The following is a 23,949-nucleotide window of genomic DNA, read 5'->3' as shown; positions in this document are numbered from 1 at the left end:
ATACATTATTTCATAGAAGTGTACTTCTTATTCCGTTTTTTCAATTCTTGGCTACACATTCGAGTAACGAAGGCAAACTACTATAAACGGAAACTTGTTATGTAATGATTCATCTTAAATAGGAAACGTAAACATTGCAACCGCAAAAACATTTGTGCTATAATCTTAAATATTTACGTTAACCTCTTAACTTGCTACAAAAAAGAAAAAAAAAACCTCAAAAAACAACAACGATACAAAAAAACAATAAAAGGATCAACTATAATGAAACAAAAAGCGTTGTTACAAATCAGTATCAGAAAATGACAAGGCAAAATAAATAAATAAACAAAGCATTAACATTTATAATTAAAAGATGTTCACTCACAGACATACAATGGTCAAAGTTTTTAGGAGTACAAAAATGTCATATATATAGTAGAATGAATAACTGTTAATTATTTAAAATGGATACCTTGCTTGTAATCAATTTTTTTTTTTTCTGGAGGTCAAATTTCATCTGTTTACTGCTTTACGGTTCTTTTGATAAACACATTAAAGTAAATGTGGAAAGGGGATTTATCTTTGACCCAGTTCCACTCTAGCGGTAGGTACTCTGCATTTGTTATATGAAATTAGTTCTGTCGATTGAAAATGTTGTCTGAGGATTTAACAGATCACAAGATTATATTCTCTGTTGGCTCTCGGTGATGAAATCATGACCAGAGAGTAGTATTTGTTGGTTTCAGGCACATGCAGTCATAGTATTACCTTTGTCACTGTTGATTGAATAATTAGTCAGGAATAATTAATAAAGGAGTGACAGTATTTCTTTTTTTTTTTTACTTTTACTTTTTACTGAGTGGACCTAAAGGAGGATGCAGATGAATATAAGGAGGAAACAAAACTCTGCTTTGCGTGCTGCTGGATTTATTTGCAGGTTTGGAATGTTTTCATGATACAGTATTTGTTAATCCATATTTTCAACTATTATTTTAAAAAGCCTTTATACAATTTATTCTGATAGATATGAGAAATGGGTTAAAATGATGACCGCTGGATTAACAGTAACCGTGTCTCCTTCAGCACGTCCTCTGCTCAGCAAGAACCGGTTCCGTCAGATATTCAGTTCCACCTGGACCTCTGGCTGTGCTTCACGTTCCAAAACTGTTTCTTGGATGTTGGTCACACTGTTTTCATGGTAAAAAAAACCCCACAGAATTGTTTGATTGTTTCTGATCTTTACATTTTTTTCTTTCTTGAAATGTCAATAGTATTATCATTAGAGTTGAGTGATACGCAGTTTCTACTTCCCTCCCCCCCATCCAGTAATCTGAGCAGGAACAAGCAATACACATCACCTTGTCTTTTTTCTTCACTTAATTAGCACCTCTATATGTGAAGGTCTCGCCCGTAGTGCATGGTCTTGGTGTGATGGGACTTGTGTTTCAATAATGGGAAGGGTGTGTTTTATTTACACCAAAATATCTACTTATCAATACAGAGAAGACTTGCTTACCTGTTTGAAACCACCCTGACCCGCCAATTATTTTCTCTATTTTAAAGTATACAAAAGATAATAAAGGAAAGTACAGTTCCATCTATGTGGATTTTAAATGTTGCTCGGTACAGTTCAATAATGGGACATGTATTTTTCAACAAAATGAAAATGACTCAACAACAAGAAGAATTTGGTCAGTGCTAAAATGTACAATGACACAAATTCAAATCAATCCTGCTATTTCACAACATTCTAATCAAACTCATGGCCCTGTGCCACCATTATATCTGTTCTTCTTAACATGCTCTGGGTAAGATAAAATATGGTCTGATGTTTTATTCTACAGCTCACTCTTCCTCCAGATTGGATTCCTCAGAATCGTCCTGGTCCTGCTGAGTATGTCTACATCTTGTTCATCATCAGCTCACCACTCGTGCTGCTGCAGGTAAATTACATCAGTTATAAAAGTGAACAAAAAATTAAAAATGTGTGCTAAACAACCATGCAGGATCAACCAAAGTCCTTTCAAGGAATGACTACTCAAGAACACAGACTCTTACTCACCAAAACCTGTATCAATCTACAACCTTGCTTGTAGCAAATTTTTTTTTTGGCCCTCTGATGTATTTGACTCTCACATCCCTGCACTAAGAGAAAGGATATTTGAAATAAAATTCTGAAATTGTTTCACTAGCTTCTGAGAAGAAGCCGGAGATCGATGCCCAGCCTGGCGGTCCACCTTGGCGTCATTGCAGTTGTTACGGCGGCCAGCATTCATCTGGTGGTTGACTCTGTACTTCATCGACTTCTTTCATTGGGTTACCAACTGCATCTGTCCATCAGTGAAAACCCTCTAATGAAGACAACGCAGCTTTCATCTCTGGTAATCAACTTATTGATCTGTTATGCAACGTATTTACTTTTCTTTTTTTTTCTGTTTTTTTAAAAATCTGATTGATGTTTCATCACTGAGGGGTTTTCAGGTAATATTTTTTAATTGAGTTTAAAAATATGAATCCTGCCAAAATATAATTACTTTTGTATTGAAAAGAATCCTATCAATGCCAGTTTGAGAGTCGTCTCTGAGTAATCCAAATTATTGAGCCAATGTTTGATAAGGCTTCATCTCTAAAATTCATGACTCACTCTGCTCCAGATATATGAAGGTGACAGGTTGCCTTAAATATGTCTCCATTAAAACAACAATGTGTTGCACTTTTTCCTTTGCCAAATGATCTGTTCTTACGAGAACGTTTGTTCCATCTTGTTATAGGTGGCCGTGACTGTAACTGTAACACATCTTTAGACATAAGAAGGTGTTTGAGTAAATAGAACGTTCAAGAGAATCAATTAATACAAATAATATTTGTCCTTGTAATTCCTCTCATTTTTGGTATATCATATTTAAGTTATGTTTAATTAAAGATGAAGGGTAACCATATAACACTTTCACTCTAATGGAAACATTTTTTTCAATAAATTGGAATTACAATTATTTGTTGAAGCTCAATTAGAGTATTTTGGTTAAAAATATAATTTTCAAACTGATGTCCCCACCTACTGACCTTTAAACAACATGAAACTGCTTCATCAGCCTTTCACTAGTTAAAACAAATGGAAGTAAAGATTTACATTAAGTAAGTAATCTTTTCATTTTACTGAATTAATGTAAATTAACCTAGGCCACCTTTGATGATAACCCTTGCTTTATACTTGCCCTATTGATTTAGTTATTATTTGAATTTTGTTTTATATAATTGTACATCCTAGTCTTAAAGGTTACACAGATTAATGTAATGGCCAATATAATAATACAACTTCCTTATTCCTTAGTCATGAAAGTCACATGAGAAATCTTTTAAAAAAGAAAGAAAATAAATTGCCATATGTTGCCTTAACTTTATTAGGTTGAATTTAGAAAACGTCATTTTTTATTGCTTCTTATCTTTATTTAAGTATAAAAACATTAGTATTGAGTTGGCTGTTTGCAGTCAAGACTGCCTAAATAATACATAGTTGTATGTTTTGTGTCTCCTTATACATACAAAACTTCCAAATGATCAAAACAGATATTGTTTTTATTAATTGTTCATTCTCTCAAACATGTGAGCGATCACGTTGTTATTCTCTGTTTTGCCATTTGGTGTCACTCAAATCCATCTTCTGATTTGCAGAACAAACGTTTGCTGCTTGAAGACTTATTATTGCCCTTTAAACTTAACAACATATTTCATAAAAGCCTGCTGGAAATTTATATGTATTGAGTTCTTGAGTTAATTGAGACTCTTGACAACTTTGGCCACACGTTACTAAAGAAATATTAAGTCTTGTCACCATTGTACACTATTATAGATTTAAATTGTCTTCTTTTGCAGGTTGAACTTTTGTTTTTCTTTGACCAGTCCATGGCTCAACTCCTATGGTAAGAGAGACTTTTATTATAATTTCCTGTTTTTTTGGGGCTGAAACAAATTCTTTACTCAGAAGGGTGATATAGTTGAATAGAGCGTTTGTGTTCTTTTGTGCGTGTGTGGGTTTTCTATGGGTAAACCAATTTCCTGCAATATTCCAAGGCATACATATTGAAGATACTATACCAACGTGTGTGAGTTAGGGAGTATTTTGTCTGTATATGTTTGGATATGTTATTTTAGAAGGATGACATGGACGTTTTTTTAAATTTCCTATTTAAACTCTATGTTTATTCACGACTCTAGAATGATATATCAAGTCAACCAGCCAATTCAATGTTGTTCTCTTCTGCAAGGCTTCTGAAAAAAAAAACCTACGATGAGACCTCATTCTTCTGTTTCATTCTTCAAAGGTGTATTCCTCTCTTCCTTGTGTTATTTTTGTACTTCGGGGGATGTTTCTGTCACAGGAAGAAAAAAAGGAATATTCCAGTAGCAGCATGGATGCTCGTTATGCCCAACACGGTCTACTACTGGTAAGCACTCACATCACAGTAGTATCCGGACCTTTTCCGAAGGTGCAACATCCCAATCATTAGCACAGACAGGCATCAAGGGAAGCAAACACCTCTGGCCGAGCTAATCAAAGCCTCAACGCTTCCTAAGCCGGGCGGGGATGACGCCACAAGACAGTGTACAGAGGAGCGAGTAAATTATATTCAAAACACGATAAATCAGACTTAAAATCAAGACATTTTTATAAATCAAATAAAGCCTCAAGACACGCGCACCTTCAAGCTGCAGCTTCAATTCTTCGTCATCTGTTCATCCAGTAACTGCTGATGGGGTTACCAAGAGAGTAATTAACTGCGTCTGAAGCATTAATTCTCATCTAATGAGAAGAAGAAAATATATTTACAAAACTCAGTTTTACTGCCTTCTCCCTAATTCATATTCCGAGCCACTCCTGCCCAGAGAGGAAGAGACAGTACAGTGGTTTCTGCTCAATAAACGTCTGAACGAAACAAGCTCTCCCCTCTGTCTCATCAAACCTAACTTGCAGGAAAGGGACTTGAGTGTTTTGATGCTCTCAGTTCAATCACATTAGTCATCAAATTACCAAACTGTAACTGTAACTGCGTGTCAGATGATCCAACACCATCAATGTGCGCACGTGCGTGAGAAATAATTGATGAATTGTCTCTCATGTTTAATTGTTAATTACGAGCGACTGTTTCTCTTGCACATGTTGGCTCTTGTTTTATTAATGGGATCATTTCCAAGTCATGATTTGACTTAATGACAAACATTATTTGAATGATTATGCCACTGACAAACAAGGAGAGTTAGGATTCCTCATGACAGATTATGTCACATGATTAATTGTCTTTGGAAGTATTATCTAAGTTGGGCCAGAAGGCCGACCCGAGGCAGGCTCGGATGGCAGTTGACAAATGTGAATGTAGGTGTAAGCCGGCAACCAACAGGCACCAGGCAAAATAAGAGCCCACTCTTCAGCTACCACCATTGCTGTATTGCTCCCGGTTGTTTTCTTTCTTCCTCAAGAAGACCCTTGAGAAAAAGTATCTGCAACAACTCACTCTCCATGCACACAAATGCAGAAGGTGTTTCTTCAAACCGATCCTCCTCACAAGAGAAAGATGCTGCTAATAAAACTTGAATGTCATGGTGACATTTCTGCTCCATGAAGTAGAAGATTGTAGTGCACCGTCAGTCATGATCACGTGATACGGATGCACTTTTTTTTATCCCCACCTACAGGTTCCTTATCACAGAGAGACAGACCTTTATCCTTTTCACCTTCACTTTCTTTGCCATGGCAGCCACAGTGATGCACCAGAGGAGGCGTGGGATGGTCCCTAATAGCAATGGCCTCTTGATGCTGTCCAGGTAAATAAACAACATAGCCGTGCCTTTCTCTAGCACAGAAGTTAACAGTAGCAGATCCAGAAAGTCGGCACTTTTGTGGTATTTGATTATTTGAGATGTTGGTTTAAATAATATGGAAAGTGCATACAAACGATGAAACACATGCTGATACAAACAAGTCCTTAAGCTCAACCTACTGCTGTGGTGTAGAAATCAGACTACCCTGTGTTTCACCCAGAATGCTGCAATTTACAGTGATTTTCACCTAGAGAGAGTTAATTTACTCTTTAAAAAAAGATTATCACCTCGTTGGCTTAAATTTTCATTGCACCTTAATTTTTAGATGTAGATTATGTTGAGCTGCTCCCATTAACTGAAGAGTATTGTCAGATTTGTGGGAATGAAAATCTGACGCTCTGTTTTTTCCATTCAGTCACTAATGAGTTCTACCATTTAATTACTATTATTGAATTGTTCATTTGTCCCAAAGAACTTTAAGAACATTGTGGAAAAAACCTGTATATGACATATTTCAAGTGATAATTTACCTTTCATTATTATAATTTCTAGTATAGTATTTGTACCCCTAAATTGGTTTTGTCACAAATGTATATTTACTAGACATTACATTTTAACTGGATAATGATGATCTTCATCTCACATAAGCAACATAAACCATCTTTTCTCCTGCTTTGATAAATATTATTATTATTCATGCGACATGCATCTCAGAAAATAGACAGTCTGAAAAGGTTTCTGTTTTCCAGTTTCTCCACAGCCCTGATCTTGGTGGGAGTTTGGGTCATTTCTCTGTGGACCAATGAAGTTCTAAGAAGGAGGCATCCAGGGCTGATATTTTTGCCACAGCCTAGTGTCGTCTACACTCTACACCGACGCCATCCCGACATATCATCTCACAACCACACAAGTTAACGTGACAATTTGGAACTAGTTATAACATTTTGAACGTCAACCTCACTCAGCTTCTTTACATACTATAAAACATCAAATGTGGTCATTGACGCATTACAACACGACCAGAATGTATAGTGGCATCATTTTAGTGATAATTAAAATAAATTAGTTAATTAACGGTAATAATTAACAATCAATGTTGTGATGAACATATATTTATTATGCAGATTGAAACAATGCTGTTTCTTCAGATGGGTTTCTTGAATGTAACAAAGTGTTGTTTAGTTTTGACCAGTTGTGTATTCCATTTGAATTATGTTTAGTTATTTTCTGTACATATTGATTCTCATGTTTATATACTCCTGGAATGTGATTGCATTTATGACACTTTAGCAAAAAACATGGTCTCTATTCATTTCCCAAAACTTTGATACTTGTTTTTCCCATAATTCCACACTATGAAATCTGTAGGCAAAGCTGAAAGCTAAGTTGACAGTTTGAAAAAAAGGTAGAATAATTTTAAAAAAAAGGGGGAAAAATTGTTTATTGCAGCCTCATGTTTCCCATCTTGTGTTTCCTGTATTTTTATAGCGCTACACTCAAGTAGGAGCTCTTTTCCTCCTTCTATCCCTCAGTCTCACACCTGGCCTCATCGATCTCCATCTATCTCTAAAGTCCCCTTCCTGTTAACCCGCAGCCTCTTGTCTCGCTGCCACAACAAGTTTACCACGTCAAGATGGATGTGATCCTCCTGTTTTTCTTATTCCTAGTCGTCTGTGTTTCAAACTTAAATCTGAAGAATTGTGAATGTGGTTTTAGTCTGAATTTATGGCTACATAGCCTGTTCGCCACAGCTTTATCAGACGCTTTAAATGTTATTTAATTGTCAGACTGTTTGTCCGAAACATAAAAACGTGCAACACACACTCACTAAATGCTTGTACCCTCCCAATAGATGAAGCTGCTCAGCCATAACAATGAGCTATAGGTTACTCCGTGCTGCTCGGTGTATCCACCTAACACTTAATTGCCTCCAGGGGTTGATAACTCCACTGGAGCACAGCAAACCTCATCTTCAACATCAAGAACGTTATTGAAGTGCAGTGTATATGACAGATCCCAGAGGCAGAGGAATGTTGAAAAAAATAAATAGTTTGAAGGTTTTCCGGTCTGGTCTGTGACAGTGAGTTGAATCATAATCATTTCCTTCACCATTCTGCAATGTTTATCCAAAATTGTTCATTTATCCATAAAACTATTAAAAATGTTCTCAATATATGCACCTCATTGACCAATTCCAGCATAGTCAAGGTATCCAATCACCCAGAATCAATGGTGGAAACAGTTACACCATTTACTTCATCAAATTGTTTTCCCATTATTCTGTGACATGCTTGAAATAAGCAAATTAATCTCCCTAGAAGGAACAGTCAGAAAAATTAGGCCATTTATTCACGCTAGTGAGATGACACACTACAGCCAATCCCAGCTATCAATCCCGAAGTGGCGCAGAACGTGCGTAATTGACTGACTGGGAAATTGCTAAAGGGCAACTAATGTGTTTATTTAACTGTCTCTTAAGTTGATCTTGTACTTAACTACAATGTACGTTATTGTGTTTTCCATAACCACGCCCACTCTGCTGTGATTGGTCAAGCATCGAGGTTTATCAGCAAGGGTTATCAATCCTGAAAGTCTCCACCTCCAAGGGACTCATTTTTTAAACAAAGTGGGGCATGATTACAGCTGGCTGGAGGAGGAAAGGAGCCATTTTTACGTCGTAATTGACTTTTCTTTCGTAACCTCTTTTCGCCAAGAATTCAGACGAGGGAGAACTTCATAAAGTAATAGTAATAACTTGGAAACATGGTGATGATGAGGGACTTAGTGCATCTTGAAGAGAAAGACTTCAACATTTGACAATATGTGAGTGAGTCACATTAGTTTCCCTTAAACAGATTATGTTTAATTTGTTTTTTAAAATTCAATAAAATGTATGAATACTTCACTCTTCATGAGAACACTCCAACATTCCCTCCATATTAACCTCTACTCTGAAGAAACTGGCTTTGCTGTGCGTATCTCTAGCTTCAAAGTTCAAGTTGTTTTTCAGCTGTTTTCTGACAGTTTCATATCCATCCATTGTGATATCTGACCTCACATTATTTAGAACCTTTAGAACAGGGCTGTCAAACCCATCCCGAAAAGGGAAGAGAAGGTGCATGTTATTGTTGCAAACAGTCAAGCGCTCATGAGTTAACCAATCAGGTGTCAGCTTAAGCAAGAAGCACCTGACTAACAATGAACTGATAAGAGTCTTCAGACACTTTTGATTGATTCAACCTATGTGTGCTTGATTGGTTGAATCAAAATCCTGAATTTTCTCAGCCCTTTTTGTGTCTAACTTCTGTTGTCCATGAAATAAAAAGACTTATAATTAATAAAATGGAGTATGACCACAAACACAGCTATCATAGAAACTAAAGAGGATCTTAAGCAAACACCAGATTCCTGTCCACTTCAAGCCCAGGAACAAAGAGCAGTGTGGTGTACTGTAGGTTGTCTGCTGCAGTGAGGAACGCCAGGACCTGTACACTGGAGAAACGAAACAGCCGCCTCACAAACGTATCACAGGCCAGGACTCTGCCATCCATTTCCGCTTAGAGGACACAGGACTCTCTTTTGAGGACAGCAACATACAGGTGTTTTCCAGAGAGGAAAGGTGGTTTGAAAAGGAGTTCAAACACATATCATCACTAGGCTGGGAAATCCTTCTCTCAACAGAGGTGGGGGTCTCAAAAAATTCACATTTGGGATAATGTGATTGTCACATCTCACTGGACAGTGGATGTTCACGTCCCTCACCAGGCTTCAGCACACTGATGGGTATCACCACACTGATGAATTCCAAATCCTCCCATTATTCTCTGGTCTTGTTCCTCGCAGGACATATACTGGCTCCTAACGCCAGCTTACTCAGAACTGAGGAAATTTCTTGGACGAGAGGTGAAATGTTACAACTCTCCACAGTCCAGCTGGCTTGCTTAGGAACCATGAGGATAACAGTAATAATAAACCCATAAAATACAAAATCCCTTATGGCTTTAGGCCCCGTACTCAGCCTAGAGAAAGTTTTGGTTAGCTTTACTTTTTCACTAGAATGTATTGTCTGCTGATGTAAGTGATTCTCTATCTGACTGGCAGCCAGTGGAGACAGACGAGGACACGAGTGATGTTTTCCCTCTGCAATGTTCTGGTCTGAATTCATGCTTCATCAGACATTAAAGCTTCTCTTCAAACCATACACCTGAAAGAACCTTTTATGATGATAAAGACATTTTTTAACATAAGCAACCTTTTTCAGACTTTGGTGAAAGCAAAAAATATGAATGAAAACCTAATTTCTATCCAGCAACGAATGAATAAATGGAAGAGTCACTCAAGATCTGTGCTGGCTTCACATAAAAATACAAACACTGAGTGGAAATGAAGCTACTAAAGATTATAATTAGAGTTGGGTCATTGGAAATTCCAAATGTTCAACGCCAATAATTGCACTCTCCACTCTGAAACATGGTGTCTAATGAGCATCGCTGCCACATCTTGTTACTACAGCTCCATAAAAGATGATTTATTTTAATGATCCCAGCAGAGACTGTGTCTTGAAAAGGCAAGTGTTTTTTTTTGAGAACAGCAGCAGGTAGAAGTCATAGAATTGAACTATGTGTAACCGGATGGTTATTTTTAGTTTGATATTAGGATGATTACGTTTACATTCTCTTGTTTAGCACTCCCTCTCATTACAGGGCCAGTGTTTAGGATCGGTTACATATGTTTAAAAACAATCATAAAACCTTCTATAAAGCCTATAATTTGCCTTTCTGTTTATCTTAGCTGTTATAGGCTTAGAATGCTGGAGGAGTTTTAGAAACCGAGCTCTGTATATCCTTCTTTTCTGCATTAAATTCATCACCTGTGCAGTTTAAACCCACACTTTTTATTTCTCTCCCGGAGCCCCAGGGCTCCACCTCCAGACCTGCTGCTGAACCAGGATCTTCACCACGTCATCAGATCCAGCACCTCCATGGACTCTTCTATACTCTCCACTTTTCTCTCACTATATCCTCCCTCACTCTTCTCTCCGTCCATCGGTGTCCCCCCATCCTTTATCCCAGCTGGTCACAGCAGGAGGCCGTCAACAATGAGTCTGGTTTTGCTCAAGGTTTCTGCCTTCTAAAAGGAAGTTTTTCCTCACCAAAGCCACAATGTGATTTACTCATTGTTGAATTGCTGGATCTGTTTTTCCTTTCTCTACTATAGTCTTACTTCAACTGTAAAGTGTCTGGAGATAAGTTTGTTTTGATAAGACACTTTAAATAAAATTGAATTGAATTGAATTGAAAAATTATTATTATTATTGTCATTATGATAATTACACATGTTAACTATTTTACGCCCAGTCCATTCATAATCTGAATAACGTATGAATATTCACGATAATGTTTGGACAGTTGCTCAGCTTTCAGTTGTGGTGTGAATACTGAATAACTAGTACTCTCTCGCTATCCATGTCGACGTCTGGAACACTTGTCCTGTTGACAATTGTAAGAGTCAAGAGGGAAGAGCATTCTGGAAAGCAAGACAGCTGTCCTCAACCCTTCTCTTTTGAATCATACTAGAATAGTCTTGAGTAAAACATCTCAAAGCATCATGCTGCAGCTGAAAGCTCAGTAATTATGACGCTTTTTTGTAACTTTTTCAAGAACCACGCTGTTCAATATGCCACTTAAATCTTGACTGTGGTCACATGGGGCCAGTAAACAAGGGAATTGCTGATTTACGCTGCAAATAGTTCTTTTTCATTATCGTGTTTGGTGGACAAGAAATGTTGTTAAAGCTGCTTCCACCTTCTAAATTTTGTGGTCTCCTCTTGACTTTTGCAATTCAAATTTCCCCTCGTGTAATTATGTGCCTCGTCTGTGGATCAAAGGAAAAATGTGAGCCCTTAAGTAAACTTTTACAAGTTCAAAAGAAACTTGTAATTGTTTCACTCTAAGGAAGTAAGTAGGTGGAGAGACTTAAATATCTGCGGATGCTCTCTGTTCCATCCCCCCTTTGTCCTCATCTTTCACTGAGCTGGATCAGTTTCCGAAATCAGCTGCCAGAGATCAGACGGAAGAGGATCGCGATGGTGAGATCATTTGAGTAAGCCCAACATTACAGTCTTTTACTTTTTTTTTTAATTTTTTCTAGGCAAAATTTCTGAAGCAAGATCAGATTAACGGTAAGATTAGTTTTAGAGACCGAAAGGTTTGAAACAGCTTTTGGAAGTGGAGTGTGATGGAGCACAAAGAGTGATAGTTCAGCACTAATGAGGGGGACCTGAATAGAGCCATATCTGCGGAAAGGAATGACCTGAGAGCCACAATGCTTCGTTTATTGCAGACAAAAGCCACTTTTTTCCAATAATTTTCAGTTCTGATGGGTGTACAATGTTGACAATATAACCCTTAAGTCTTACTTCATCCCATCACAGTGAAAATAATAAGTGAAGGTTAATGTTTGTGTCTACAGAGAACTGTTGAATGTTCTTCAGCAAATCTTGAAAAGCAAAATGTTTGACTGTGTGACATGATCAAAGAGCAACATTACAGATCTCTCCATCCAGTGTTTTTTTTATTGATGTAAGGGCCGGTTGATGGGTAAATTGAAATCTTATGTTTTATTTTTATCTTAGCGGAACATGGCAGGCTGCCTCTTTATTAAAGATTCTATATTTCCACAATGTTGAGCAAGTATTTAATATACTGTGTCTAATAATCAATCATATACAACTGTGTTGTGTATGAAAACCTGAGCACAACTTTTATCTTTTACCATCCTTCAAATATATAAAAACTTAAATCAAATTGATTTTTTTTTCTTAATGGTAAGGGGCGCAAAGGGAGCCCAAACCTTTATAATGAAAAGTAACCATATTTAAAACTATTATGTAAGGATTATTTCCAGAATTGCGGCTCCTTTTGGCAATTCTAAAGTTTAAAGTATTTCATCTAAGTTTGTGCAAATGCAAATGTACAAAAAACCTTAGGCTGGATGCATAAAGACCAGAAGTCACATATACACCCACACCAAAAACACACATAAGACATCACAGATGATATGTAAATATCTTATACAGATAATGCTATTAAATTACTAAAAAATGACAAAACATAATGACAATTCACAAGAGTTTATTGCTCCAGATGTGGTTGGTACAGATCATAAACTAGCTAAATCAAGGTAACGATATTATTGAGTTTTATAGCTGGAGAAGTCTCTGATTTTGGTGCCCTCCATCTGCCAAATTAGCAAATCAGTCTTTTCAAAGTTACTTCAGGGCTATTTAACAAAACGTTTTCACTGTTTGTACGTTGGTACAGTTTATACTGTAGTATTGGAAGAAAAAAAGAAAAAAGCCAATTTTGGTTCTGACCCCAAAGAGAACCCAAGGGAAATTTTAAAGATAAAAACACTTTCACTTCATCTACCAAAAATATGTTTTATTCCTACTGCAAAGCTTCAAAAAGTTATTTTTAGGGGCAACAGTTTAACACCACACCGTACAGGAGGTCCTGAAAAGGTCATTCAAATCTTAAGACATTTTTATTTGTGAAGGCTTTTCCTTGATTTTCATTTAGGTATATATTTTATTGAGTATTGTTTTGATTGTTTAAGCACTTTTTGACACTGGTCTGGTCGCTCTATAAATATAAATTACTTACTTACTTACTTACATGTGGGTTAAATATTCCCTCTTTTCATCCAAGTTCAGGTAGAACGGCAGTAAACAGAATAGATATCTCTATTCTGTTTATCTATTTTTCTTCCATAACTGATTTTTCATAATCAATCATCATTTTATCCCCCATTATTATTCCACATTATCGTCGGTGCAAACAAAGGAAGCTTTACTCTGTGCTGTTGGAATACTCTTTTCAACAAGAAACACAACTATATGTTTGTCCTTTTTTTCATGTAGAACTGTGCCGTGTGAGGAAATCATTGTCTAACTTCTGTTGCTTCTCACGTAGCAACTCTACCAAGAATTTTCTCCCATTATCAATCACAGCTCTAGTTTTTTCACCTAGAATAAAGGTCTTTATTTTTGTTTGTTTCAGAGTACAAAGAGTGTTTTTCTCTGTATGACCGCCAGAGAAATGGAAAGATTGCAGCCCAGGATTTAATCACAGTGATGCGTTGCCTAGGGTCGAACCCAACACCTTCTGAAGTTCACCGCCACCTTCAGGGTTCCAGCATTGGTGTGTAAAGATAAAAAGGTTTTGACTGTATATTTGATCCAGGATAGATGTTTGTGCTTGTAGCATTCACATGCCTGCGAGTAAGGAATAGGTCAGGGTGAATACAACTCTTTAATGGCTACTGTATACAACTTGTTATGATTTTTAATTACTAATTTATTTTCCCCGACAGTTGAAAATCAAAGTATTCATTGATGAGAGATGTATGCTTTTTTTTTCAAAAGGCCTTTTTTTTTAATGAACTACACATGATTCACACAAAATGTTTGACTTATTTATAAGGGGTAATAAGAGGATCCTTGAAGTTGTTTAATCTTTGTACACTTATAAATGAATAAGTTAATTAAATCCACCTTTTCCTGGGATTTTTTGATATACAGATATCAGCATTAAAGCGAGTTAATTATCTCTATCATAGGTAAGTGATCGACAGGAAGATCGTGTCAGGATTGGGTCTCTATTAATTTCCCAAAATGTTCTATTCATTTCCCGTTAGAAAATTTGATACTTGATTTACCCATAATTCCACACTATGAAATCTGATTAAATCATCTCACGCTTTATGTATGCATAACGTCATATTAGTCTCACTCACTCACTCACTCACTATGAAAATGTGATACCTGTAGTGGAAAATTTTCGTTATCTAGTTTGTCAGAAGCAAAACATTTTTTTTATTGATTCGTTTTATAAGCCTTATAATTGTGTCCTTTGAAAGAAAAAATTCTGTTGGAGTGAATTTCTGCATGTTTCCTTGACTGTTATTGTGTTCATTTTCATCCAAGTGGTGTCAGCTATAATAGCGACAGCAGCTATTTAAGTTAAAATTAATTGAGAGCAAATAGGAAACAAGTATATTATGGATAAATAATGTTATTGGCCAACAAATGGTCTGAGGATAGAACCTAGGGATGACTTTTAATAGCAAAATGAATCATTCAAATGGCACTTTTGTGATAGAACAATAGCAAGAATCTAAAGTTTGTTTGATATGTCGGGATACAATTCTCTTCAGGAGGTCTGTGAAAAGCACCAGCACTAAAGAAGAGCCAACTGAGGATAATAACTGTTAATCATTAAAAGCACAATGTCCTGAGACATGTCAACGTTAACCACAGTGTAATTACGTGTCAAGATAAACTTCTTTGTTTGAACGTAATATAATAGACTCTCTTATCAGCTTCTCCTCCATTACTATTGAGTTACTGATGGTGTCACAGATAGTGACGACATTGCTGACCTAAAATAGATGAACTAAAATCAGTTATTTCTTTTTTTATACAGGGACCAGACTGTAAAACAGATTAGCTCGTCAAATGTTGAGTCTATGACACCACCATCTAATTTCAACCATTGTTCAATATTTCAATCATAATATCCCATCTGCCTTATCTCCTCATCACACAACTAGAAGTGATAAGCCGATGCAGCTGGAAAGTGTATTCAAAGAGAATAAACTACCGGTGGTGTTCCTGATGACACCCAGCCCATCTTTTACAGCTTCACTGTTTGAACATCTTATTTCATCTTCACTATCTGATGCGTGTATTATCTGCTGTTCAACAGAAGAAGTCAATATTACTGTTGTCCTTCAGGTCAGGGTGGCTATATGGACTTCTCCACATTTCTTTCCGTCATGCATCGGCAATTACAACAGGAGGCGCCGGAGCAGGAGATTCTAGAGGCAATGCGGATGGCGGACAAAGAACAGAGAGGCTACATATTGGCTTCAGATCTGCGGGCAAAACTCACCGGTCTGGGAGAAAAACTGACCCACAGGGAAGGTGAGACGTCAGGAAAAATATTATTTGGAACCATTTCATAATTATAATCTCTACTTTTAGTAATCTGAAAAACATACAGACATTTGTACATCTCTTTTACACTGTTGTCAGCTTTGTAAAACTTAACCAGATTAACAAGATTTAAACAAATCCCTTGAAAAACAGCCAGAGTACTCCCACGTTTAAACAAGAAATATCTTCTGTACTGGAACTGAGCATCACTTTAAACATTTAATAACAGCAAGAAAACCATTAATAATGACATTTGGAATAACCTTTGCTCTAAGACACACTACGTTAAAGAGGTTTCCTCATTTTAGGTTATGAGAGTATGTACTGGATTTTTAGGATTTGATCGAATCTCGTATATATTCCATATTAATATAATTTACTAAAATGTCAGCAGACAACGAAACACATAAAGAATCATTTATATTCCAGCCTTGGCACATCTTGCTTGGAAATTCCTTTTGAAGCAGTTAACCTTAGGAAAGACATATGATAAAGTTGTTGAGAATACACAACATTCCAAATGATTATGCAAATTATATTTTCCTCAGATTTTCCGGAATAGTCAGTGCACATGAGTCCACTTCATTTTCAAGTCTACAACAGGGTATTATTTAAAGGTTATTGATGAACCTCGCAATGATCACAATATTAGTCATAAACTCTACATATGTTAAGTGGCAAACAGACAGACGAGTACAAGGTTAATATAACAATAATTTATCCAATAAAAATCTAATAAAAAACCTGAAGTGGTCAATAATCGTTCAAATAAATATTTCAGGGACACTTTATTCATACACAGTCGAATTAATTTATTACACTAAAAAACTCAATCAGAGAGAACAAAGAAAGCAAGCAAAGACAAAGAGAGTTACAAACAAGTAAACACAAGAGCAAGTGTCATAACTTTGTCTATTTGCAGGATGCTGGATCTCTGGATCTGAAGTAGCAGATAGAAGTTGTTACTGCCATGTGTCATTATCTGTGACACTCTAGCAGACAGAGGAGGAGAATCGGAACGGAACATAATAATACCCCTGTCTCCACTCAGGCTCCAGTATTAGTGTGAAGCCATTTTACCGAGCCCTGCTATTGGTTAAACCCTAGAAAAAAAATCCTCAAGGAAATCGGAATCCAGATGGGAGCAGCCCTCCAAACCCTCTAAGGGAAAGCGGTACCTGTCTGACCTCCTCCTATCGAGGTGCAGTAATGGATTGGTCTGAGGACACCCCACTACTAGAACCTGGATTACAAGTTAACTAAGCTTGGGGGCCAGCAACGGACCTTGTTGCCAAGCCAAGGAGTAAGAGTGAGGGTGTAGGTTCAGGCCTAGGAAAAAATTCACCTCAGCGATGCACCAGAGGAGGGTCACTAAACAAGTCACCACAGGTGCATTGAGCCCTCAGACTAATAATGACAGATTTCACCAGGAGAAAAATGTCTGTGAGGCATGACTGCGGCATGTCCTGGCTATGTGAGGTGTTCTTCAAATAGTGCTTCTGAACACCGATTCACACTGTAGACCAATGCCCTCACTGGAGAGATGCACTGAATTTGTTGTTCGAAAAAGTCGGAGTGGTGTTGAAGGTGAGAACTTTTGAGTAGGATGCTAGGGTTTAGGCGAAAGAGAGTCCAGATGAGCTCCGGACCAAAAGTGAAAGAAACCGACGTACTGAGCTCGCTTACTCTCTGTGTTGAGGCGAAGGCAGGATCGAACCTTAAAAGAAAACACATCCAGTCGGACTCAATAGATCCATAGATAGATTTGTTTTCCTTTGTGATTATTTTGGGGGCATCCAGGACTTCCTTTCTTTAATGCAGTTTTGAAGCTAGTTACTTTCATCTGGATTCATTGATAAATACAGTTGGGTGTCATCAGCATAACGATTAAATGTATAGTGTTCTCTGGTCACATTGTCTATGAAGCATGTATATTATAAATAGGATCGGGCCAAGAACAGAATCTTGTGGAACACCATAGTACACCTTGGTGTAAGTCAACGAGATGTGATTGACATTTACATAGGTAAGGATAAGAGGATTACATGTATGAATTGTGATTAGCGTTAGCTCCAGTGCAGCTAAAGAATGTGTGGTAGGAGGTCTCTAATGTTTTCCCTAACATTAGACTTGATTTGCATAATAATTAGAAAGAAGTGTAAATCAATAGTGAACAAGATTATCCCAAAGGCTTAAAGCAGAGCTGTCAATCTCAATGGCGTGAGGGGAAAAAGGTTCATAATACATTTGTGTTACTGGGTCAACCACAGTTCATTTATTTTAACAGTCTCTAATGGCAACAAACAAGAAATGAGAGCAGTTCTCCTTTTACCATCAATTATTACCTACCTTATACCTGTCTTCTGCATTGGCTCACTTCTTGGAGAATTCTGCATGATGTGACACTAAATTGTGGTGCAGCTTCAGTGATATCAAATATTTTGGGTGGATATTTAGTCTATTTATGAAATTAAATTAGGAAATTGTTACCAAATTCACAAGCTCTGGCTCCATCTGTTACACGTTTAAAACCTTTTTATCTTGAATTTTCAGCAGAAGCGAGTGACGATATAATGATAATAATGACTCTTTAATGTTGAATCTTCAATAGAGCATGGTAAGAGCAGTTTTATTATCATTAAAACGATAAATATAAGACAAAAAAACAACACAATACAAAACTTGACCCTACTATTAAAACATTCACAACATACAACTATGGTTGACAATTATATCAATATATTGAAACCAGTTAAAGGTTTCAAAGTATTGCGCGTGTGATTCAATATAAAGCTGAGCTCTAAATGATAAATTAATATAGTTCTATGTTCTCAACAGAAAAGTTATTCATAAGAAAATTCACATAAAATGAAAAACAACTGCAGTAGAACTTTCAATTTAATTCAGCAATGAAATTTGGTTTGTGACTAAATCAACGAAAGAGAGTCATTCCCCTTAAAGTTGTTATCTTGCATTTGGTGACCCTAATCATACAAGAACATGGAACCAGTTCTTACTCTTAATGTGATGTCATGCAGATTGGTAGTACTGAAACAATTGTCTTGTACTGCATAGCAAACACAAATGTATTAAGTTGACAACACTGTAGAACGTGTTCCATCACGGACCATATTAAAGTTTCTTGCTTCCTTTCCAAATATAATTGTGATTAAAACATATAATAATAATAATGTGAGTCTTTGATGAATATGATTGAATTTTTTTACGACACCTTTAGCACTCATAACTGCTTTAAATGTAATTTACAATCATCCACACCTCTCTGGCTACAGTCACTACTTTATCCAACTATCTTACATTGTAATGATCTGGTAACATGCAGGGAACGGCTAATAGGAAGTGTCATGCCCACAAACATGGCAGAAAGGTGAAAGTTTTCCCAAGTGGAGAGGCTCTGGATTGCAGGTTTTAACGCTATTTATATTAGCAGCAGACTATCATAAAAATGACATGAGTAAGTCATCTCCAATTGACAACAAATCATAATGTTACCCTGAACCCAATTATGTCAAGAGGAAGCTCTGCACAGATGCAGTTGAATGATTGAAACAATGTTTCTGAGAATATCAATGTGGGAATTTTCTGTGGAAGCAGAAGTTGCATGACAGATGAAACATATTTACTGTATCTATAACAAAAATGACAACAGTCATTAATGTTGTTCGTCTGCATCTTTGTTGTAAAATATCACTTTTAAGTGAAAAGTTACTTCGGTTATTCAGGCAGCAAGTCAGAGTAGCAATATTATACTTGAGGCTATTATGAATCCCATACTTGCTGAGACACATTCTCTTCAAAATTACAGCTCAAGGTACAATATCAAACAGGAGGCAACAATCTATCTAAATGACTGTCAAAGAGATATTGATTTAGTGAAGAAGAAACATCTCTGTCTTCATAACACAGTCATTTAGGTGCATATAGTCAATACAAGGCTTGACACGTCTTCATGTTTGGCTTCTGGCAGCATCAGCCACCTTTTCCCAATACATTTATCTAACTCACACAGAGCACATTCATGTTCAGAGGTTCCTTCTTTTCTATAATCCAGTCAAAAGACAAAAAACTATTTCCAACTGGTCCAATTTACTTGCTTAAAAAAAGCAAAAATATAAAGATTTAATACTAATCCTTTGAACAAAGAATGTAAACGGTGTGAACATTAAATTCATAGAACCGATGCGTAAAAAGATCTGACATTTTAAATCTTGTCATTATTTCACATTTTTCTGAGTTCACTTTGAACTACCTGGTGTCTTTCTGCATTCCAGTTGACGAACTGCTGAGGGAAGCTGGAGTTGGAACTGATGGCCGTGTTGACTGTGAACAGTTTGCTAAAGCAGTGACTCGCTCTGCCTCCAAGCTGTGACAAGACAGACCCTGACATGCAACTGTATTATTTATAACACATTTCTTACTGCATACTTTCTGTCTGTGTTTGACACAAAATAGACCTGAATAAATAGCAACCCCCCAAAAAGCATTGTATCCAATCCAACAGTATATCGTTATTTTCCTGATTTGAATATGACTCTCATCTATCTTAGTCATTGTATGAAACTGGGGCCTTTTGTGTCGGTTCAGTCTCTTAAAATTTCTCAAATTGGAATGAGTGACAGAGACAGGTGGAGCTTAATCTCAATCTCTTAAACTCAATCATTCCTGAACAGGTGACCTGATTCTGGTTCTTTGCTGAGGGAATATCTCTTAAGATCCTTCCATGCGTCTAACCTCTGACACTGCTGTGGTTCTTCCCTGAACTGTACAGGTGCCAGCTTCAAGGCCTGTTCCTGGACATACCTTTCAACAGTGTTAGCCCCGGGCTCATCTAAAAAGCTGCTTTTGAAGCAGCGGTCCATGAAACAAGCCATATTCATGACTCTCTTTGCCTTTCCTGTTTATCTCTTGTTGAGGTATTTTCTTATCAACTTTTTCACCGACTAGGTCAGGGCTGGCTCCTCATCTTTTTCATCAGAAGATCAGGGAAGATGTTGTCCATGACAGTTTTGATGGCTGACAGTGGTAAAATGTGTCTCTGAGGCAACTTGCTGCCTGCTCGTCAAAGAGACAAAGGCATGATCGGGATTTAAAAACATTTTTTAAAACATGAAATACTCAGAGCCGTGATGGATTTATTGATGGGCCTCCCTGCCCCTGTGACCCAAGAGGACGAGATGAGACAAAACATTGGTTGAGACTTGGGACCTTCTATATTGTGAAAGAGGAAGCTGTCAAAGCAAGATTAAAAGTTTCCGTCTTTTTTTCTTGCTTTTTATGGAGTCAAATGATCACCAATCATCAGATTTGTTCAGGAAAAACCATTCACAGTGAGCCTCTTAAAATGTCCATAACAAACTCTGTGGGATAAGATTAGCTGTGAAATTTTCAGAACCTCAAAGCAACAAACAACATTCACAGACTGGATCATTCAATAGAATACAAGACCATGAAATAACGTTCCATTATTCAACAAACACAGACAACAATATTTTCTAAAGAGAGTAGCTTATCTTGACAAACAACAGCAACATTTTTCAAAACATAACTACAAAATAAATGTTTTGAAAAAAACAGTTTTAATCTTGTCATTATTTCACATTTTTCTGAGTTCACTTTGAACTACCTGGTGTCTTTCTGCATTCCAGTTGACGAACTGCTGAGGGAAGCTGGCGTTGGACCTGATGGCCGTGTTGACTGTGAACAGTTTGCTAAAGCAGTGACTCGCTCTGCCTCCAAATGGTGACAAGACCGGCCCGGACATGCAACTTTATTATTTATAACACATTTCTTACCGCATACTTTCAGTCTGTGATGACACAAAATAGACCTGAATAAATAGCAACCCCCCCAAAAAAGCATTGTATCCAAACCAACAGTATGGATCGTTATTTTCTCGATTTGAATATGACTCTCATCTATCTTAGTCATTGTATGAAACTGGGAGCTATTGTGTCGGTTAAGTCTCTTAAAAACTCCCAATTTGTATTTTAAGTGAATAAAATTGTTCATTTGAAAGCTGTGATGTACAGAACAGTTCAGTCACTTTGCCTCTACTTCAGGGTACTCTGCCCCCTGGCATAGCTTGCTGTTGGTAACCCATTTTTTTTAGACCCAACAAGCACCAGACGTGGTTCTAGCGTAATTGATTCTTTAGAAACAAACCCCTGCCAGTCAAGAAGGGTCTCAATACCTTCCACTCCACTTGTTCAAAATCTTGTCCGACCTTAAGCTTCAGCTCTTTTCTCTATATCGAGTAATAACCTCAAAACGTGGTCATGATAAGGGACTTACTGCATCTTGGAGAGGAAGACTTCAACTTTTGTAACATGTGAGTGAGTCAGGAGAGTTTTTTCATTAGTTGACCTTTTAACATGCTAAAATCATTTTACATTGTCTTATTAAGAATGAAAATGCAGGGTTTTTAGAAAATCGCAAATTTTGTAATTAAGTTAAATAAAAGAAAACCAATGTTTTGCTAGGGTTTTGCAAATAAATAATAATATAAATTAAAGAAACACAGCAACTTAAATATATATTAAGGCAAATGATGTAAACAAATTAAATATACAGCCCTTGTACATAATCTGCTTCCAACTGCTGAGTTGGTTTACTTGAGGTTATCATTTTAAAATGTCAGTATATTAACTCTGTGTGGTTTGAGAAGGAAAACAATATGCCCACTGGCACTGAATGAGTCTCTAAAATGGCTCACTGGTGTCTGGGATGCACAAAAGCTTTCTTGCTACTCTGGCAAGGTGAGGCAGCTCTTTTGCGCCACTCCTTCACCATGCATGAGGATCTTTGTCTGCTGGTATGAGTGGCAGAGACAGGTGGAGCTTAACCTCAATCTCTTAAACTCAATCATTCCTGAACAGGTGACCTGACTCTGATCCCTCAGGAGGTCTCCTTTGGGAAATTGTTTTTTTACCAATAGCCAGCAATTTTTCATAAACAATAAAAAATAATACATAAAAAATAAAATAAGAAGAACATAAAGAGGAAGAACAAGATGACACAATCTAAGTCTAAAGACAAAGACAAAGGACATAGGTCAAGGAAAGAAAAACAACAAAGACAAAGATACAGAGACTAACATGGAACAGAACATCCAGATACTTTCACTCCACTCCTGCCCCCGAACTCAGAATTGTACAATTTAATAGCCCGAGGGATGAATGAGTCCCTCGGGCTATTAAATTGCCAGCAGACAAAGATCCTCATGCATGGTGAAGGAGTGGCGCAAAAGAGCTGATCCTTCCATGCGTCTAACCTCTGACACTGCTGTGGTTCTTCCCTGAACTGTACAGGTGCCAGCTTCCTGTTCCTGGACATACCTTTCAACAGTGTTAGCCCCGGGCTCATCTAAAAAGCTGCGTTTGAAGCAGCGGTCCATGAAACAAGCCGTGTTCATGACTCTTTTTGCCTTTCCTGTGTATCTCTTGTTGAGATCTTTTCTTATCAACTTTTTCACCGACTAGGTCAGGGCTGGCTCCTCATCTTTTTCATCAGAAGATCATGGAAGATGTTGTCCATGACAGTTTTGATGGCTGACAGTGTTAACATGTGTCTCTGAGGCAACTTGCTGCCTGCTCGTCAAAGAGACAAAGGCATGATCGGGATTTAAAAACATTTTTTAAAACATGAAATACTCAGAGCCGTGATGGATTTATTGATGGGCCTCCCTGCCCCTGTGACCCAAGAGGACGAGATGAGACAAAACATTAGTTGAGACTTTGGACCTTCTCTATTGTAAAATAGGAAGCTGTAAAGGCAAGATTAAAAGTTTCCGTCTTTTTTTCTTGCTTTATATGGAGTCAAATGATCACCAATCATCAGATTTATTCAGGAAAAACCATTCACAGTGAGCCTCTTAAAATGTCCATAACAAACTCTGTGGGATAAGGTTAGCTGTGAAATTTTCCAGACCTTTTCCTCAAAGCAACAAACAACATTCACAGACTGGATCATTAAATAGAATACAAGACCATGAAATAACGCTCAATTATTCAACAAAAACAGACAACAATATTTTCTAAAGAGAGTAGCTTATCTGGAAAAACAGCACAATTTGGCAAAACATCACTACGAAAATAAATGTTTTGTAAATATAATAAAGATATGCTAAATAAAAG

General features: G+C 37.1%; 3 protein-coding genes across 3 annotated transcripts in view; 2 read left to right on the top strand and 1 right to left on the bottom strand.

Annotated features, from left to right (window-relative positions):
* LOC148072693 (zinc finger protein 609-like) overlaps window positions 1-15,629 on the bottom strand; it is a 64,005-nt gene extending 48,376 nt beyond the window's left edge. The window contains exon 1 of the mRNA XM_087796657.1: window positions 15,616-15,629. The gene's annotated coding sequence lies outside the window, so the exon portion shown is untranslated. The remainder of the gene's footprint in view (window positions 1-15,615) is intronic.
* On the top strand, window positions 687-6,747 carry LOC148072694 (ceroid-lipofuscinosis neuronal protein 6 homolog). The gene is made up of 7 exons (XM_087797603.1): window positions 687-919; window positions 1,066-1,180; window positions 2,175-2,363; window positions 3,856-3,902; window positions 4,305-4,427; window positions 5,674-5,802; window positions 6,549-6,747. The coding sequence occupies exons 1-7, from the start codon at window positions 858-860 to the stop codon at window positions 6,712-6,714; spliced, it is 831 nt and encodes a 276-aa protein (XP_087653729.1). The 5' UTR covers window positions 687-857; the 3' UTR covers window positions 6,715-6,747.
* LOC148072692 (calmodulin-like protein 4) lies at window positions 11,823-20,186 on the top strand. Its single transcript, XM_087797686.1, has 5 exons — window positions 11,823-11,887; window positions 11,950-11,980; window positions 13,860-14,000; window positions 15,596-15,784; window positions 20,089-20,186. Exons 1-5 carry the CDS (start codon window positions 11,885-11,887, stop codon window positions 20,184-20,186), a joined length of 462 nt encoding a protein of 153 aa, XP_087653812.1. The 5' UTR covers window positions 11,823-11,884.
* Window positions 20,187-23,949: the final 3,763 nt, after the last annotated feature.

Source organism: Callionymus lyra, chromosome 8 (genome assembly GCF_982586985.1).
Source record: "Callionymus lyra chromosome 8, fCalLyr1.hap1.1, whole genome shotgun sequence".
Lineage (NCBI taxonomy): Eukaryota > Metazoa > Chordata > Actinopteri > Syngnathiformes > Callionymidae > Callionymus > Callionymus lyra.
This window is presented reverse-complemented; position numbering and strand designations above follow the sequence as displayed.

Bases quoted from the DNA above. Each gene is read 5' to 3' on its own strand.
- LOC148072692 (XM_087797686.1), top strand. The intron at 14,001-15,595 runs GTGTGTAAAGAT...GTTGTCCTTCAG, and splicing joins CCTTCAGGGTTCCAGCATTG to GTCAGGGTGGCTATATGGAC. The intron at 15,785-20,088 runs GTGAGACGTCAG...TCTGCATTCCAG, and splicing joins AAAACTGACCCACAGGGAAG to TTGACGAACTGCTGAGGGAA.
- LOC148072694 (XM_087797603.1), top strand. From the start codon at position 858: ATGCAGATGAATATAAGGAGGAAACAAAACTCTGCTTTGCGTGCTGCT. The intron at 2,364-3,855 runs GTAATCAACTTA...CTTCTTTTGCAG, and splicing joins CAACGCAGCTTTCATCTCTG to GTTGAACTTTTGTTTTTCTT. The intron at 4,428-5,673 runs GTAAGCACTCAC...CCCCACCTACAG, and splicing joins CCCAACACGGTCTACTACTG to GTTCCTTATCACAGAGAGAC.